Below are 19,868 nucleotides of genomic sequence, written 5' to 3'. Positions count from 1 at the left end.
TTGTAGCGACAGTGCACAACATAACATACAAAAACTCTGCTGACCGAGACTTAAGTGTAATTTTCCAGAATCGACGTATGAATTGGCTGAACTCAATTTATGAAGTATATTGTCACTTGTTACAAAATATAGAATGCTTTAATCGCTGTACTTTTTAAAAACATTGGATGGCCTTCTTGCCAATGAGAATTAACTGCTGTGTAGCACTTTGGACTAGAATAGAGATTCGTAATTATGGCACCAAATCTCGCTAATCAATTTTAATGAAGCACCATGCTAACTTAAAGAACGCAGATATAATAAACCGATAAGTGGTAGGAGGAAGCACTTTCAAAGCATTCACAGCACTTTCACGGGCACTCCGAAGACATCTATCAGATCGAGTTAGTCCAGGAGGAAACACACTGTATCCACTGAGGTCCTCTGCTAAGTAGCAACCCACTAGTTATTATGAGACCACTTCACATTTGTTTTTTGCAATCCATGGTAAGACACATGTTGAGGGGGAGTCCTTGACGTCATTAGGCAGCCCTGCATACAATGGATATTGCGAGAAGAGTGTAATTTGTCTGCAATGAATGTGCTTCACCCACAGCAAACTTATCAGAGATCGGAACTTAACATTTTTTTGTTTAGATTACATAAAGTTTAGAACCTTGGCTTAAACTACTAGGGTTAGTTTAATGTGCTTCCTAGCTGTATGTTTTATTCAGTGTGCAACTAGATCCCAAGGCCCCACCAGAATTACTGTCACCTGGGGAACCAAATGGGGAAGAACGCCTTAAGGGCCTTCCCAGAATTAATTTGACAGTGAACCTCGGCGAAAAACCTATCGTTTGAAGAACAAAAAAAGTCAGATGCTAAACCACCTGTAGGAAAGTGCCCCTTTTGGCATGGTTCCTCCCCCACTTTTTGCCTGATACCGAAGCTGACTTGACTGAAAGTGTGGTGGGATCCTGCTAACCAGGCCCTGGCACCAGTGTTATTTCCCTAAACTGTACCATTGTTCCGACAATTGGCACACCCCTGGCACACAACTAAGTCCCTTGTAAAAGGTACCTGTGGTATCAAGGGTTTTGTGACCAGGGAGGGTCCCTAAGGGCTGCAGCATGTATTGTGACACCCTAAGGGACCCGTCACCAAGCACATGCATACTGCTATTGCAGATTGTGTGTACTGGTGGGGAGAAATAGGTAAGGACAATATAGAATCCCTCTCAGGATGCCATGCCCACCGACCACTGCCTGTGGCATAGATGAGTCACTTATCTAGCAGGCCTTAAATCCCTAAGGTAGGGTACACAATACCACAGGTGAGGGCAGAGCTGCATGAGCAATTTGCCCACACAGTGTCTAAGTCAATTCTTAGACATTGTAAGTGCAGTGTGGCATATTAAGTACATAGGCTGGGAGTTTGTCCCTACGAACTCCACACCTCAATGATGGCTTCACTGAAGGCTGGGAAGTTTGGTATCAAACTTCTCAGCCCAATAAACCCACTCCTGTAGGAAGCTGGCCTGGTGTGTGGGTAGCACCTATCGTGTTATCACTTTATACCAGGTCCAGGTATCCCCGATTAGTGAAGTGTAGGCAGTGTCTAGGAAGCCAGCGCTGTCTAGAAGTAGCTGTGGATGAGCAGCCAAGACTTATATAGCAGTGGTTCCCAACCTTTTGCCTCCCGAGGACCCCCACTGAATCACTGTTGAAAGCCAGGGACCCCCAAGCAATTTTTACAATTTAAATTTCAAGAATTAAAACAGTAATTTGCAAAAAAAATACACAAACAAGAACCCACCAAACAAATACTTAAATTACTAAAAATATAATTATTATATTTTGAAAATATGCACAAAAATCAAAAGATTTTAATGGGAAGGTCGATACTGCATCTCGATGACTAACTTTTCAATGTTTGGTTTTATGTAGGGAAGCAGAATCCTCTGGTCAGATTCTACATTTCCCAAGCCATTTGTTTCTATTTTTAGGTACATAAGATCTGAGAAGCTTTTTCACATATATATGTGGTGGGGAAAGGAAGTCTGTCACATGTAATTCATTTGTTTAATAGCACCTCTCATACCACTGTAGGGTGTCGGAGCGCTTTACAGTGGACTACAAAGTATAGTATTCACATGTCATCTATACTGGTAGGCATTTTGTAAGCGTGCTTGGTTTGGAGATGTGCAAACTCGGGATTCAGAACAACACTGTGGTTAGCGTGGACTTTAATGATAAGAATGTATGCCTATGCAAGCAAACATTTTTTAACACAAATTGCTAATTTCTGCCAGGCGGGTTGCATGCAGCTCTTTGACCGCAGTTCATAGCTCTCTGTGCTACATTACAATTGTAATTTATGAAATGCACAGTGACAAAATAATCTGTCACAAAAGCAGTAACCCACTGTGCTGTGCACATAAAATATTGTTCTTTGCATAATGTACGTTCTTTGCAGCAGGTATGTTAACCCTCTGCGCTACCTTAGATGAGTCAGAACTATCGCTAGTCAAACCTCCCATCTCTCTCCTGCAGGAACATTAATCATATGAGTTCTCTTGACATTTTGATTTTTTGCGTGAAAGTTGGTGGATGAATTTGAAGTGCTTTTTAAACTGTTGAATAAATAAAGTAATTAATAGAAAAACACGCTCGTGTTTCTGGGAGGCCCCAGCTGGAGAGGTGTCTTCCTGCCAGCTCAGGCCTGCGGACCCCCTGGGAATGTGTCACGGACCCCTACGGGTCCGCGGACCACAGGTTGGGAACAACTGTTATATAGGATTCATGCAAAGCTTATGCAATACCACTATAGTCACAAAGCACTTACACACTAAAGAACCACACAGTGTTACAAAAATAAAGTTACTTTACTATGGTAACACAAATACTAAAATATTGTATAGGCAATACCCCAACTGGGGGTATGTAAATATTATATATACATTAGTAAACAGGAAATAGATTAGGAAATAATAGGCAATGGTAAAGGCAATAGCGAACAGTGAGGGCCCCAGGAGAGGGCCAAACCATAAACTAAAAAAGTGGAATGTGAAAGACAGTACCCCACCCAAGGAAGTAGAATCAGTAAAGGGGGGCTGGAGAAACTATGAACCCCAAGAGGTGAGTACCAGAGTGCCCCCCAGCAACCAGGAGAGAAGTAAGTAAGTACCTGGTTTTCTCCAAAACCAACAGAAGGACTTTGGAAAAAGACTGTGCAAGACCCAGACAAGACTGGAGGAAACCAAAGGTGGATCCTGACAAAAGGGGACCTGCAAAGGAAGGGGGGCCAAGTCCAGTTCGAGTTGGAGTTTCCAGTTGTGGCAGGAACCACTAGCCACCCTTCTGTGGCTGCAGGACCAGGTCGTCAGTCGATGAAGAAAGTCAGCAGTGCAGCACAGGAGCAGAAGAGAAGTTCCAGAAGTAATGCAAGTGATCTCCCACGTCAGTGGTCATGATGCAGTTGGTCAGTGGTGCTGGAAAACCACCAAAAAGCCTTGGCAAATGCAAGCATTGGAGAAGAAGGTGAAGGCTGAAGAGGACCAGCAAGGGCCAGGGGACTCGACCCAGGGAGAGGAGTTTGAGGTGACCCTCAGCAGCGTGGAGAGTCACAAGAAGAGGAGGCAGCCCCCAAAGGCGACCCATGGGCCGAAGGCACAGTAGTCGCAGTGAAGCTCACTCAGCACACCTGAAGCAGACTCCCATGTCGCTGAAGCAGCAGGCAGGAAGCTGTCCTTTGCAGGAAGCAGTACTGGCAGCCAGGGCTACATGGAGCCCGAACAGCCCTTGGAGGAGGAACAAACAAGCCTTGGTAGCTGCAAGAAGTGCAGTGCACAGGGGTACTGTCCTGCAAGGAGAGGCAAGAGCTTACTGTCTCCCAAGTTGGACAGCTGGTAGAAAGGACCAAGGGGACCACTCCAGACCACCACCTGTGATGCAGGATCCATGCAGTTCCGGAGAAGAGAGGAAACACGCAGCCAGTCACGCTACAGTTGGTACCTGCGCAAACAGGGGAGCAACTCCTTCACTTCAAGGGAGATTCCTTCTTACTTCTTGTTCAGGCTGAAGACTCGTCACCCTCGGAGGATGCACAGCTAGTGAAATGTTGCAGTTGCTGGAAGAAGCCAGAGAAACAATGTTGCAAAGCGGAGTCATCGCTGGAGTTGCAGATCGTCGGTTTCTGGAGGGGCCAGTTGCAGTCCCAGTGGCCAGAAGATTAAGTTAATGATGCAGAGGAGTCCTGCTGGAATCCTGCATGTTGAATCTGAGGACCCACCCAAGAGGGAGACCCTAAATAGCCCAGGAAGCGGGATTGGTCATGTAGCAGGGGAAACACCTACCAGGAGGGGGATGTGATATCACCTGCCTGACCTGGCCACTCAGATGCTCCCAGGGGCCTCTGCCCACATTGGATTCAAGATAGCAGAATCAAGAGGCCACCTGGAGGAGCTCTGGTGACCACCCTAGGGGTGGTGATGGACAGGGGAGTGGTCACTCCCCTTTCCATTGTCCAGCTTCACGCCAGAGCAGGGACCCAGGGTCCCTGGACTGGTGCAAATCGGTTTGTGCAAGAAGGGCACCAAATGTGCCCTTCAAAACATACCAGTGGCTTGGGAAGGCCACCCCTCCCAAGCCATGTAACACCTATTTCCAAGGGAGAGGATGTTACCCCCTCCCCCAAAGTGAATCCTTTCTTCTGCCTTCCTCTGCCTGAGCTGGTCAAGCATCAGGAGGGCAGAACCCTGTCTGAGGGGTGGCAGCATTGCGGGCTGCTCGGAAAACCCCAGAAGACTAGTAGGAGCAATGTTGGGCAAAACAATATTGACAGCAGGAAAAAAGTGGGGGTAACCATGCTAAAAAGAGGGTACTTTCCTACATCACTGATGCCAGTGTTGGATTTGTTGTACAATGCACCCAGGGGGCATCTTAGAGATGTCCCCAGTACTTTAACCAACTCTTTAGTGTAAGGCTGACCAGTCAGTGCCAGTCTGCCACTAAAAGACAAGTTTCTGACCCCATGGGGTGAGGGACTCTGTGCTCTCTGGAGTCAGAAACAACGCCTGCCCTGGGTGTAGGTGCCTCACACCTCCCGCCTACAGGAAATGCATTATTTGGCATTGAGCCTCAAAGGCTCCAGCCTCCTGTTACAGTGCCACGGGGCACTCCAGCAAGTGTAGATACCTGCCCCCGGACGAAGCCACACTTTTGGCTGCGAATTCGGCAGGAAAATTAAGTAGAAGAGGGAGGTGTGACCAGTCAAGCTAGGACCAACCCTAAGGTGTCCAGAGCTGAAGTGAGCCCCTCCCTGCAGAATCCTCCATCTTGGATTGGAGGACAGGGACCAACAGGGTTATGAATGTGTGTCCCTTCCCAAAGCGAGTGGGCACAGGAAGAATGTAGCCATCCTCAGGGACAGTAGCCATTGGTTACTGCCCTCTGACCCCTGTAGCACCCCTAAATCTAGGATTTAAGGGCAGCCGCTGAACCTAGCTCACAAGATTCCTGGCGACCTCAAGAAGAAGAAACCCCCAGAGAACTGCCTGTCCAGCAGAGGACCAAGAACTCAAGAGGACATTGGCCCTGTCCAAAGGAAATCACTCAAAGGACTACAGAACCGCCCCGGACACCCACGACCTGAGTCCAGGTGGCCCACCAGTCCAGAGGAGGTCCCCAGGCGATTCCGACCTTAAGTCCACCCTGGGTTGACCCTCCCCCCCGGCCAACACAACAACACCTGCAGCCTGAATCCAGAGGCTCCCCCTGACCGTGACCTGATCCGACGAAGATACCCAACTTCCAAGGAGACCCCTGCACCCGCAGCCCCCTGGTCTAGGGAATCCGTTCGACAGTCCAGTAACGTCCAGCAGGCGCCTCTTCTGCCTGTCCGGCCTTTGGTTTCTCTGAACCAACCCCCTGGACCCAGCCTCCAGCATCTTTTGTGACTCAATCTAAACTTCGACCTATGGACAGCCTAACCTCCAAAGACTGAAATCTTAAGTTGTGTACTTACCTGTTAACTGTACTAATGCTCCCCCTCCCCCCCCCCCCCATCCACCAAGGACTCTATGGACTCCTATGGAAAACTGCACTGTCAACTTTTGAAATGGTTACTTGTAAATTGCTTTATCTGCTAAAACCAAAGTACATTTGATACATATGATTGATACCTACTCACAACTGTACTTACCTGCAACAAAGTTCTTGTGGTTCGAGTAATAAAATAACAAAATATTTTTTTTTGCTATATAAAAACAGTTGGTCTTGAGTTACACTGAGTGTGTGTCTCATTTCTTAACTGTGTGTGTACAACAAATGCTTTGCACTACCCTCTGATAAGCCTAATTGCTTGACCACACTACCACAAAAGAGAGCATTAGTATTATCTACTTAAGTCTCTGTTTAGCCTCTGGGGAATCCCTGGAATCTGTGAACGCTATATCTCATTTTGATATAGTATATACAGAGCCAGCTTCCTACACCACCCATCACACTTATACCTCTGGGGCACTAGGAGGAACTTGTTGCAGATCTTCGAACAACTCTTGGGAGTGGACTGAGGTTCCCTTCGAGAAATAATCTCTCCACTCAAGTAACAGCCCCTCTGACTAGAACAAAGGAACTGGTCATAAGCAAACGCAATCTCTGAAGGGCCCTATCGGCCAAAGGAAGAGGCAAAAAAACTACTGCGGACAAATGATTTCAGCATTCATAGCAGCTTACAAAAAATGTCCCAAAAAACCCAAAACAAAGTGGAATGGTTGAAGATCTTCAACCTCCTAAAAGAGAAGAATCATTCTTGTTTCTTGAAGTTACAAACAGCCTCAGCAACTTCGCCCAGACTAAGGAGAATGGCATGGCGGTCAGTGAGTGGATCACTTATCTCAAGCTCCTATAAAAAAAGACAACCAGGCAAAAGAAACAACATTCTTCCAGCCATCTCCTGCCCCAGACCACCTTGCTCATCAAGCTTCTCCCATCACAAAGGCCTCAGTTATAGGCACCATCCAGAAAATGAGGAACGATGATGCTCCTGGACCAAATGGTATCCCCCACCACTGTCTTCAAATCATCACAAGATTTTTGGGCCAGTATTGTCATGCCACTTTACAACTACGCCTTCACTACTGCTATGAATCTGACCTCAACTAGAGGGTCAATTCTCTCCCCGATTTACAAAAAGGGAGACCCCCTCAAGCCCAGCAAATTACTGGCTCATTGCCCTCTTAGATCTAGAAGCAAAAGCCTATGCACACATTCTATTGAAAGGGCCGGAAGCCTGGGCAACAGTAAAAAAAAATCCCCTTAATTTCAATCTGGTTTTATGCCCAAAAGTTCTACGATAGACAATATCACAGAAGTGGCGTACCTGTCGCTTAGACACACTGAGCAAGCAACCTCCATTGTTTTGTTGCTTCGTTGACTACAGTGCAGCCTTTGACGGTGGATCAAAGTAACCTGTGGAAGACACCGGCAACATGGAGGATCCCTCCCAAGCTCCTTAAGGAAGTAATATCCTTTTACAAGGGGACCTCGGTCTGGATAAAAACAGACCCATATATGCAACTGCAAAGGTGCCAACCAACAACGGACTTAAACAGGGCTGTGTGTTGGCCCCTCTTTTCAATCTCTACACAGCGACCTGTGCAAAGCAATGAAAGGCGCTAGTTTAATTACAGCAAGGCTGGGAGGGGTGCGTCTCCCAATTCTGCAGCAAACATCGTGATCATGGACCAATCAAAACCGGTTCTACAAAGAGCCCTCAACGCACTCCCCAGGTGCAATCAGGTGAACAAACTTCAGATGAACAAGGGAAAGACCAAAATTGGCATCTTTGGTAAATACCATCATAAGCGACAAGCACACTGGCAGCTCGGAGACCTACAAATAACAACAGCTGTAAACTACAACTATTTAGGTGTTCAGTTCACTGAAGAGGCCAAACGCACGGTCTACATAAAGCATCTTCGAAGCAAAGGCACCGGAGACATCAACAGCTGAAACGCATAACTGGCGCCTGCGGGTTGTGGCCAAGATGGCGGACAGTTAGGACATGTTTTCCTGTCTCTCTCTGCTCCTGTCTACCTGCCTTTAATGCCTTTCGTTGGGGCAATCTGAGCCACTGGGGCACTCCTCTCTATGAGACCTTGAGCTGCATCAGAGGGGTGAAAGCAGGACAGCCTAACAAGGTGAGGTGGGCCATATAAGTAAAATGTCGGCACAGTTGATTACAGGCCTAGCACTGCACCCGCTGGTCACCACAACACTCCAGTCTACAAGCAATGGACCTGCTGACCCGCTGAGGGCAGGAGCTCTGTCCCAACCCACCAACCGGAGAGATCCCGAGCAGCGGAGTGCCTTGCCCTGATCCAGAGGCCGGGATTCCAGGTAACACACTAGCCTACTGGGTGCGGCCCTTGCACCGATGGCTAAGACCTCTACACCCTACCGGGCAACGAGTAACAGCCACCTGCATATGCAGGGCCACCGGAGATTGAGGCTGCTGAGGAGCATTTGAGAGCTCCCCCTGCCAAAGGACCTGAGTCACTGGAATATAGGTATCCCTGTGAAGCGCCCCCCACTGCCCTCTTGGGAGAACCCGTCCAGGTGTGGCCCTATAGGCCTGGCTGCCCATCTCCTGGAAAGGCACGACAGCAGTGGCCCTACCACTTCCTTACCCTCATATTAGAAGGGTGTAAATAGACTGGGAGGACCTCACTGAGCCTACATGTCAAATGCAGCCAAGGGTCGATCTACGGCATGGATCACATCATCCCTGAGGCCTCCTCTTAACACGTAGGCCTGACACATTAACCTATTTGGAGGCGTGGCCCCCCAACCACCGTTGGACTGCAGCCAGCAAGCTTGCGGTGCAAGGGTGGACACCCATACCGGACCTACAGGACCATGGCAAGGTTCACAGGCCCAGCGACACCGCTTTAAGGCAGACACAGTGCAACTCTCTGCTACAGCAGGACCCCTTGCCAATGGGAGCTTCGCCCTTGAGGACCTTCTTCATGGCCACTAACTGCATACGCTCTCCACACACACTGCTAGCTTCACAGTCCATACCGTGGAGACGGCAGAACCGCTAGAAGCGGTAAAGCTACAGACAACGCTGAAAGGCCCTGCTGCCGCCTTCTTGAGCCACCACACTTACCCGACCACCTGAACTCCTGTGGGCCCTGTTGATTCATCAAGGTCGCCCATTAACGGACTATGTTGTTCTTACTGCGTTATGTCTTTTTTGGTTGTTTGGAGGGAAACCCACAGACTGTAGCTTCATCTGACCGATAATCCTGTTGGGTGACCAGGGCTCTCAACCATAGGAATTCCACAGCTTCTCTCGTATGCCTCTGTAATGCAGGACACTGTAAAGATCATAACTCTTAATGTAAAGGGACTTAATGATCTTACTAAAGCAGACCACTGCCTCCTCTGGAAGGCTCATCCAGCCCCCAGTGATTAGCACAGAAAGTGCTCCCGGACCTCTCTGCAACAGTTATTTTCGTCTACTCCATCCAAAACCATAGGGGTGGCCATGCTAGTGTCCTGCTCATTTTGTAGTCAAGTGGGCCCAAAGCTGGCTGAGATCAAGGGCCAGCTGCTAACCCCCTCAGAGACCTTAGACAACTGCACCTTCACCTTAGTGACTATGCCCCTAACGACAGACAGGAGCGATTCATATGCTATGTGGTAGCAGAGGTCATGTCATGACCAACTGGGACCGACTGGTGTCCGGGGGACGGGGAGGGACGGGACAAATCCACAGAACGATATGGACAAGCTGGGGCGTTTTCCTGAGAGGGCATACTTTGGTTATAGGACATGGGGCTGAGAAACATCTGGCACGACCCTTACCCACAAACGAAGGACTGCACATTTGACTCCCAACACCCACAATTAGTATGGCTGTATAGACTATTTCTTACGCACCAGAGACCTCCAATCTCTGGTTGTGAATACTGAAATAGAAACCCACTTAATGTCGGATCACACACTGCTCTCTCTTTCTATGGCCTTCCCTCTGGCACAGAGCCCTTCTGAGCCATGGCGGATGTGTGAAACCCTCTTGCACTGGCCTGTGGTTGTCCCTACGATCACCCGAGCACTGGTGAACTTCCAGGAGCTCAATGACACACCGGATGTCTACATTTCCATGCTCTGGGACACCCTGAAGGTCGTCATTAGAGGAGAGCAGATAGCGATATCTGCAGTGGATAATAAACTCTGCCAGGAAAAAACAAGAGCAACTGGGCCAGCAAGTACGGTAACTCGAACGCATGCACCACTGTACGGAGGGCACAGAGAACCTGGCGCCTGCTGGAAGTGCCGAACAAGCAACTGATGAACCTGGACAGAGCAGATTAAGTCGCTCTCAGACTTCATCACTCTTTGTACATTGGAGGTGATAAATGTGGTGACCTTTTGGCTAATACACTGAGGGAAAAACGACAGGCAACAAGCGTCCAATTCCTAATAGCGGATGATGGACCTATATCTCCATGAGGCTCACACCTTGCGGCTTACACATGATCAGGCAGCTACCTTAAATCAGGCAATCTGGATCGAGGAATTTTTTCCACAATTGCCTGACAGAAGCTCCTTAAATCTCTAGGGCCAGATGGCTTTCCCGCCCTTTTCTACAAATCCTTCTGTATCGCGTAAACTCCTATATTAACTCAACTTTTCAATTCTATCCAGGGTCCAGATACAGTAGCTCCTTCCATGCTGGAGGCAGCCACTGTGGTCATATCAAAGCCCGGGAAAGATAGACAGTGTGCTTCCTACCTCCCTATATTCCTCCTAATCAAAGATAATAAATTATTTACCAGTATGCTAGCCGTCCGTCTTAACCCCTCTTATGCTGGGCCTTCTCGCCACGGATCATGCCGGATTTGTGCCACAGAATCACTCAAGCAACAATATGAAACACCTCATATACCTGATCGATAAGGCCCGGGGTTCTAATCAGGAGTGAATGCTCCTGGCCATAAATGCTGAGAAGGAATTCGACGAGTTCTACTGACCCTACCTAGAAGCCACTCTCAATCATTTTGGCTTCGTTGAGAGATTCTGCATGTGGGTTCTTAGGGCCAGATGTACCAAAGGATTTTACCTATTCTGTGTCTATGGAAAAAGCTTTCGTACATATGGCCCTTAGTAACTACAGCTTACTGCCTACATTAGTTAGAGTAAATGGCAAGCCTCAAACCCATTCCCCATCTGCAGGGGCACAAGACAAGGGTGCCCACTCTCACCCCTGCAGTTTGCCCTTTATTTGCAATCCCAATAAAGGGATATCTTTTTGGGGGGAGGACCACACTATTAGGTTATATGCAGATAACATAATAGTGGCTCTAGACGAAATGATCACGTCACTCCCAGCCTTTTTGGTAGAACTAGAGGCCTTTGTACAAGCGTCTGGATTCCGTGTTAACATTCATTAATCCCAGGCACTCAATCTATCACTGTCCCCCAACCAAGGACACAGCAATTGCTCAACAACATTCGATTCAATGGACGGTGACTCTAGATGGGCCCCACAGTCAAAGCGACTGCAATCCTGAGCAACGAATCCCTTCATCGTCAAATTAAAACTGATCTGCGTCGGTGGTGACCACACCGCCTCTCTTGGCTTGGGCGCATAGCCTCCCTGAACAAGTTGGTTTTGTTCCATGCTTTCTCGGTGGAACCCCGCCAGCTCCATTCAAGCCCTTCAACGGGATATCAACTGCTTCACTTCGGCTGGAAATCACCTGTGGATACAAGAAGTAACAGACCTACAGATCCCTGAGACAAGAGGGCCTCAGCATACCGAACCTTCTACATTACTACCAGGTGGCCCAACTCCAGTTCCTGGCTGAAGGGTCTAGAGGGGAATCTGAAAAGCAATGGCTTTTCATGGATCAGGTAGTTGTGGGGCTGCATCTGTGGAATGTCCCTTTTTTATATAAGGCAGTCTGACTACAGAGCCTCTACTTATCCCCAGTTACTAAACTGTGACCAGGGAGTGAACGGAGAGCCTTGACCTTATTTACATCTCCGCTGACACCGACTAACGGCAACGCAGACTTCGCTCCCAGCCTTGTTCACGCAGCGTTTCAACAATTCTAGAGAGTCCGGTGTAGATCTGTTTGTCATGTATTTAACGAGAATGGCCCCCTGAACTTTGCTCAAACTCCTTGCTTACTACGATCTTCCTGAAACAGAAAGGCTCAGATACTTCCAAATCAGACACTGGGTGACTCAGCCAATGGTTCGTCTGGAGCGCAAAGTTCCCTCACTCAGTTTGAGAAATTGTTGGCGACAAAAACATCAGACAAACACCTGGTTACTGAATTGTATGGCCTTCTGAGGCAGACCGCTCCGCAGGTTAAATCAGCAGGGCAGAGGCGTTGGGGACTGGAACTTGGCCGACAGATGATGCAGCAAGAGTGGGACGACATACTACCAGGCACAACTAACAGCCTGTAACATGGCTAGCAGAAAACCGGCACCAAAATAGCTACGTACTGGTACCTCACATCGGTCCTCCACAAGGGTAGACCCACACGTGAAGCGCTCACTGTTGGCTTGGCTGCGGATCCCCCAGGACCCTCTTACACTTGCTGTGGGACTGCCCAAAACTTACTACTTACTGGACAACAATTCTAGATGACATCGACACACACCTACATACACAGCTATCCCATTTCTCTGCTTACACTGTTCTAGTGCTACCTAATGTGCTTACTTCCTCCTCAAATCCTGGAGAGGCTGAGACAGGACGGACTCTTGGTACAGCCCTGCAGAACATTCTGGTGCATTAGGGTACGAGTAGGGTCCCTAAACACCAGGGGACTCATACGAGCTGTGTTGTCGCTACATCGTTCTACTGTCGGACAAATTTCAGGAACTCACTTGCCCTAAGTACCTCCGTCTACTTAAGACTCACAGATCTTGCCACTGATAATTGCTTTACGGGGTCCCCAGAGGTAGATGACGGTTGACAAAAGTTGTGCTACAACACTCCTGCTTTTCTAACTCTGCTGGTTCAGGGGTGGGAGATGGTGGAGGATGGTTGTTTGTTCGTTTGTGGCTTTCCTTTTTTTTATTCCCGAAAGACACTGCAGGAGAGTAATGTGTGCCTGCAGAATTGCTTCATAATTTTATCATACCTAAAATGCCAATAAAGAGATCTGAACCATAAATTGTCACTTCTAAGTTCAACAGGGTAACCGATGCTAAAAGCATTGAGAGCAAAACCGATTCCAGCTCTAAACTATGGCCATTTAGCCTCCCTGGTGCACTGGAAATGCATCTCATGAACATTAATCTCAGCATAAAAACAATCTTCTATGCACCCTGGCAAGCCAAAAGAGCAAGGCTGAAACTGAAGCTGGGCCTCTGGAGACCAGACCTCATTTGCAAAGGGGATGTAGTAAAATGTTACATTAGGACCCTGCGGGCCCCTGAGAACACACTTAAAGCACAACTAAAATCAATCTTTGAGGCGGAGGAGTCCCCATGCCAAGTATAGCTAGCAGAGACAATCAGTTGCTTGCAAATTGAGGCTGACAACGTACACTGCCAGGATATACAGTTCCCAGCCTGGAAAAAAAGCAGTGAATGTGCAGGTCACGAAAACCTAATTTGGATGGGATACCGAAAGGCTGTGTTACAACTCCACCTTGGAGGCACTGGACACCTGCAATACACCGGGGAAGGCTCAGCCCTATTTTTAACAAAGTCACAGCCCACATACACAGGAAAATCAATTCCATGAGGCTCCTTGCCCTATCAATTACTGATTTTAACCCCTCCTGGGTGTGGCAGGATGAGGCAATTTGTTGCAGACTTTGCAACTACCACAGAGAATCCTGGTTACACTTGTTGTGCTGTTGCCCAAACTTGCCAGTGACCGCCATCAATAGCTAGTTTCCTTCTTCCTAGCCACCGGTATCAGATCTTGTAGAAATGCCTCGGATCCATGTTTCTCTGTCAATACACCAAAGACCCTAGCAAGGTTGGAGAAATTGAGACGCTAATCAAACTGCACTTCGTAACATCTCAACAAGGTGATAAGAGACAATACTCATGACACTCAATCTTTTAAGAATTTTAATGTTGTGAACATTTCAACAGGGTGATAACGGACTAGTTCCAGTGCATCTCATGCACTTTCTTCTTTCCCTCCCTGGGATAAACAGCCTGCATATGTTGAACATCTTAAGGGATGCAAGCAAAGTTAGTCTAGCCCTTGCAGACACACATGTTGCAATAGAAGCACTCTGCACTCTTACCTTTTGCACTATCCCTGTGGACTTTTTTGTTCAGAGCAAACTAGATGTAAGACTGGAAGAGGCAATACCCACAATGCTCTTTCTCTTAATAATTTTAATGTTGTTTACAAACATCGCTTTTATTTATTTTTTATTTATTTATTTTTTTAAGTATTGCCGTTTGCATTTTTTTAAATATAATTTCTATTATTTCATACCATTGCACATAGGAAACTGCTGCACTTTGTTGTTGATATGTAATGATTTTAAGTAATCGAACTTGAATAAAATGAATTCATTCATTCATTCAGTATTATTCCTTGGAGTGTCTGGATTACAAAAAGAGCAAGTGCTGCTGAACAGAGTTATGAAGTCACGTTCTTTGCAAAGTTGACTGCTTTCTACAGATCCACTGCTGGCACACTAGCCAAGCGGAAAACCCCAGAAACAGTGCAAAAGCACACAAAGGAGACAAACTTGGGTGCTGCAGAACTTTAAACACCGAATGGTTGAGAATGGAGGAGAGGTTGGGTGAGGAGGCAAGAGTCCAGGGCTGGGACAATGTGTCATGTTAGCAGGTCAGAAGGTAATGTGGGGAGGGTTAAGGTCCAACAAACATGCAAATCAATAACAGAACAATAGCGAATTCTCTGTCATCTTGCTTACGCATGACAACATGAAGCCCTCATGAAACAGATGCAAAGTGGCTGGTGAAGAGAAAACAGCTAAGGGAACTGCCATCGAGAGAAATGGACCACCACAAGGCATATAGTCCTCACTGAAACTTTCAAAGGCAGCATCCCTTTTCACCACGTTTTCACAGATCTTCCCACCACTGCTGGAACAGCAGGGTTCTCAGCTATTAAGGGGGAAATTATTAAACAAATACTACAAGTATTATATATGTCAACAATCCTCAGTATTTATATCAATATCTATTAATTAAACCGTCGAAGCATACTGAGAAATGCTGCACATGGTAAGCCAGGAAGGCCAAGATCAGCTAGGTAGTTACATATGGCTGAGTGTTGAAGACTAGGAGGATCAAGAGTTTAAGTACAAGTCAACATTGCACACACATTAATTTGACGAACACACATTTTACACTATGCAGTTTCTGAAGTGGGAATAAGGAGGGCATAAGTAAGTTTAGGGACCCACAAGAAGGGCAGTAAGGGGGATATTTCTGAGAGGTTTGCGCAATGCTTGCACCACACATCATGGTACATACGTGATGCAAAGCTCAGAGTCATATTTGTGAAGCCACACAAAACCACTTTCCGTGACTTTGAGTGGTTGCAAATATATGAAGTAATGCAATGCAGGAGGAGTTCCATGGGCAATGAGTGGGTGTTTCCACGCAACTCCCATGGTTTTAAGCCCATTTCCAAATTTTTAAAATCTGGTATTTCTCCTTGTTACTTCCTCTTTTATGTGTGCTGCTTTCTACAGCGCACAGATAGAGTAATACGCCTAAAAGGATTGTTTTTATGCAGGAAAGTGCCCCTTCTTGCATAAAAACCATCCTGCACCATATGCCTTAAAAAGGGTGCAAAGCCTGCACTTTCCCAGTAATGCAAAGCAATGCAGCAACTATGCCACTTTCCCATAAATATGGGCCTAAGTGTCTCGTCAAAAAGCACTTTTCGATCTACCTGGAATTACTGCACCACGTTGTTTAGATTAGCATCTTTATAAAGTAAAACAGTGTGCTAAATTAAACAAGCTACTGTTACACTTTTAAACAAAGTATTAGAAGAATATGTGCTAATACCTTAAGCTTTTCCAAGACATTCTCACGCACATGTATTTATGCCCTACCACTTTCTGAGAATTACAAACTTGCACTATATTTCCCCATTAACAAATCTAAAGAACAACGTGCCCCTTTGTTTTACTGCTTTGGCTGTGTGAATAGATTATGCCTCTCACTGTTCTGCTTCCAACATTCTTCTGGTTACTTGGTTTAAAAACTACAGTCACCAAGATTACACTCTTGTGAACTGTTTCCTCTATTTATAAACCATTTACCAACGTACCGCTCTTTTTATCGTTTGCTAAATGTAACAAAATCCACTTAATTAATTAAAGCACCATGTTCTGCTTTGCGTGACGTGTCCCTTTAACACTCAACACCAATTCTTCCTAATTTTTTAAAACAGTGCAAGGGGCATCCACAAACTCAGAAAAAGACTCTAATCCTCCTAAGATGGTTGAAAGACCCCGTGGGTTCATTCACTCAGTGTTAAAGAAGGGCTCTCCCACATTACAGGGCGGAGCGAGGTCAAAGTGCGAAAGCACTGCCATCTTAAATAGGGGAAGAATTGTTGAATCAATGCGAGAAAGAAGCAGAAGGGTATCTGTTACGATACTGTATTACATGAAATCTGTACGTTAGTCAGACGAGCACAGCGGGGTACCGCACGACAATCTAACTGTAAATCTGTTCAGCACTGTCAGTCACAAAGCCTCACTCACCTTGCTAAGGTTGGAGTACACGTCAACTACGCTGTTGCAGAACTTTTCCACATCTTGCGTAAGCAGCTGATCCGCATTGGCAATCCGGTTGTCTAAATTTCCCATTTTGTAATACGTAAAAGATCTTAAAAGGGAGAAGGGAACAAACGAGGACGGTGAATATTTTACACCATCAAATCTAGCTTCTCAGTCTACATGCATTACCAACAGTTAAAAGGAAAAGAACATTTTAAGGAAACAGAATTGTGCGCAGAGCAGCAAGACATAATCATGGTAGGTTAGGGACAAGATAACAGAAAGGGACATTTTATGTAACCATATTTCTGCTGTAATTATCAAGACACGCTAAGCTCTAGGCAAAGACCGAAATATGTTCATCTATTGAGTTGTACAACTGAAGCCCAGGCAAGCCAGTCACATTTTTTAATGCCACAAGGCTGCAGTATAGAACACGTTACTTACCTTTGGTAACTATCTTTCTGGTCGATAGTATATTTAACCACTGATTCCTCACCTTGAAAATATTTCCCAGGTATCCGGCTGCATCATCAACTTTAAAGCAGTAATCTTACGCGCCGGTAGGTGGCGAGGTGCAAATTCGTAGCAACGCTGTCCCGTTCTGGAAGTGACATGCAGAGCTGCATATAAGTGCCACGCTGACGTCAGTTGCTTTCTTAGCCTTTCTGTGTCCTCAGGCATACAGCTCATCAGCCGATTGGCAAGACCAGTGTGCAGCTCTCTAGACTGGGACATTTTTAAAAGGAGGGGTTAAAAAAAAAAAAGAAAAAAAAAAAGTCCAGTTTACAGAATGGGTAAGGGGCTGGGTCACTGAGGAATCTGCGATTACATGGAGCTTTCACCAGAAACAGTTACTGAAAGCAAGTAACTTGTACTTCTGATGGATACTTCTATCCGCCAGTTCCTCATCTTGTAAATACATACTACAGCCATACCTCCCAAGGAGGTGGAACACTCAACTGGCTCAGATCAAAACGTCCTGCAAGACCAAGCAGGCAATTTGTCCATCTCAACAGATCTTTCTGTTGAGGCAGTAGTGGTTCATGAACGTGTGCCCTGAGAACCATGTAACGACCTGACAAATGTCCAGGTCAGGCACACAACATGCCAATAAAGTGATAGCAGCTCTGACCCTTTTGGAATGAGCCTGTAAGCCTACTCTAGGCTGCTTCTTAGCTGCTATGTAGCGCATCTTTAGGCATAAAACAATTCATTGAGAGATGGTCCATTTTTGCATTGCCATAGGGTCTCTTCCTCCATAAAGGGATGAGGTGGGACGAAGAATGTCGGAAAGGTGACAATCTGCCTGACATGAAACGGAGAAAAGAAGCTCTAGTCTTCAATACAACGTCATCCAGGAAGAACGCTTTATAAGGTGGATTGGCAGAAAGAGCCAACTGCTTGCTCACAAGTCAAGGAAATGTTATGGCATTGAGAAACACTCTTAAACGTCATAATGCACACTGGACAGCACTGCGGCAACTAAGAAAAGGGGTGCACATAAAAAAACTGGAGACAAAGTTCAAGTCCCACTGCAGTTCTGAAGGAAATACATTCTGCAAACCTTTAAAACATTTCATCACAATGGGTAATTTAAATAAAGAGACGATTCGGCAATAGCAAAAATGCTGAAAAAGCCGATACATAGGACTTACAGTGCCCAAAGCATGTCCTATCTGGGTCAGGAACATACAAACAACAAAACTTCAAACAACTTTACTTGTGATGGACCAATTTGTCAGGTGCACAGAATTTTATCCAAATTACTGACGTACACTGCTTTTGTGGCAGAATGCCTTATTACGACGGTGAAGTCAACAACCTCTGGGGAAGGTCAAAGTAGGGTAATTGCCACCACTCAATCTCCAAGCAAAGGATACTCCTAAAGTGGCTGCTTGATTGGAGGACAGATATGCATGCCCAGGAGTGCCAGGCACCACAATCTCCTGGGCCAATCCAGTATCTCTAGCATGACTTGGGCCAGGTAGTTCCTGATCTTCTTCAGAACTCAGAGCAGGAGAGGCAGTGGCAGGAACAATACAGGAGTCCCAAGATCCAGTCAAGACAGAAGGAGTCTCTGAGGAGAGCTGCTTTTGAAAGACCAATGCACAAAACCACAGACAATGCGCATTCTACAGTGGCAAAAAGATCGGGCCAGGGTTCTCCCAATTGCTGTAAGACACCCTGTGCCACCTTCGAGTGCAACTGCCATTTGTGATCTGCTAACCTTCAGCAACTGAGTTTGTCTGCTCCGGCAACTAAAGATCGCATCAGGTGGTATACCGCAAGAGAAATTCCTGGTAATCCAGCTACTTCCAGAGGAGCAGAGCCTCCTGACACAGAGCCCAAGACCCCACCCCCCACGGCTTGCTGCAGTGTCGCACGCAGGGGATGTACTCCGTGAGCACCTGCACAACCCTTCTTCTCATGGTGAGCAAGAAGGCCTTCAACACCAAGTGAATTTCTCTCAATTCGAACAAACTGATTTAGAGTGGAGTCTCCACTGGAGACAAAATACCTATGACATCCACCTTTCCCAGATGACCTCTCCAACCCCTTAGTGATGCATTTGTGACTACTGTCAGCTACAGTTGGGGAAGGAAGAGGAGACTGCCAATGGACCCAATCACAGTTCACAGGCCACCACTGAAGGTCTTTTGCAGTCTGGATAGTGGCCACTGGGATTTGAGGTCTCACTGGAGAGGCTGCATATGCCAACTGGTATGTTTGGCCAGCAGAATGCAGGGGGCCAACAACCACAGGAGTCTCAGAGTCACATGCACAGAGATTCCAGGACAGAGGCGGAGACATGGGGAGCACAGTGTAAATTTACTGGACTTTTCGCTATGTGTGAAAGGTACAAAGCCATACCATATACATAATAACTCAGATGAACGGGAGAGTTTGTGAAGGAGACTGGTGTGATTTCAGGATGCTGAAAGTGAACCCCCAAGGGCTTGTCATTGTCTAGAGGGGGTTGACGTTTGCCTGAGGTGAGGCCTTCTTCAACAGCCAGTCATCGAGGTAGGGAAAGACTAGTACTCTTGACCTCTGAAGGTGTGCTGTGACCACCTCCTTCACTTTTGTGAACACCCATGGGGTACTGGTGAGGCTAAAA

General features: G+C 46.7%; 1 protein-coding gene across 1 annotated transcript in view; it reads right to left on the bottom strand.

Annotated features, from left to right (window-relative positions):
• The window catches only part of ABCD3 (ATP binding cassette subfamily D member 3), a 217,195-nt gene that overhangs the window by 76,233 nt on the left and 121,094 nt on the right, over positions 1-19,868 (bottom strand). The window contains exon 7 of the mRNA XM_069231477.1: positions 16,733-16,856. Coding sequence (XP_069087578.1) covers positions 16,733-16,856 — 124 coding nt within the window. The remainder of the gene's footprint in view (positions 1-16,732; positions 16,857-19,868) is intronic.

This window comes from Pleurodeles waltl, chromosome 4_2 (assembly GCF_031143425.1).
Source record: "Pleurodeles waltl isolate 20211129_DDA chromosome 4_2, aPleWal1.hap1.20221129, whole genome shotgun sequence".
Taxonomy (NCBI): domain Eukaryota; kingdom Metazoa; phylum Chordata; class Amphibia; order Caudata; family Salamandridae; genus Pleurodeles; species Pleurodeles waltl.
This window is presented reverse-complemented; position numbering and strand designations above follow the sequence as displayed.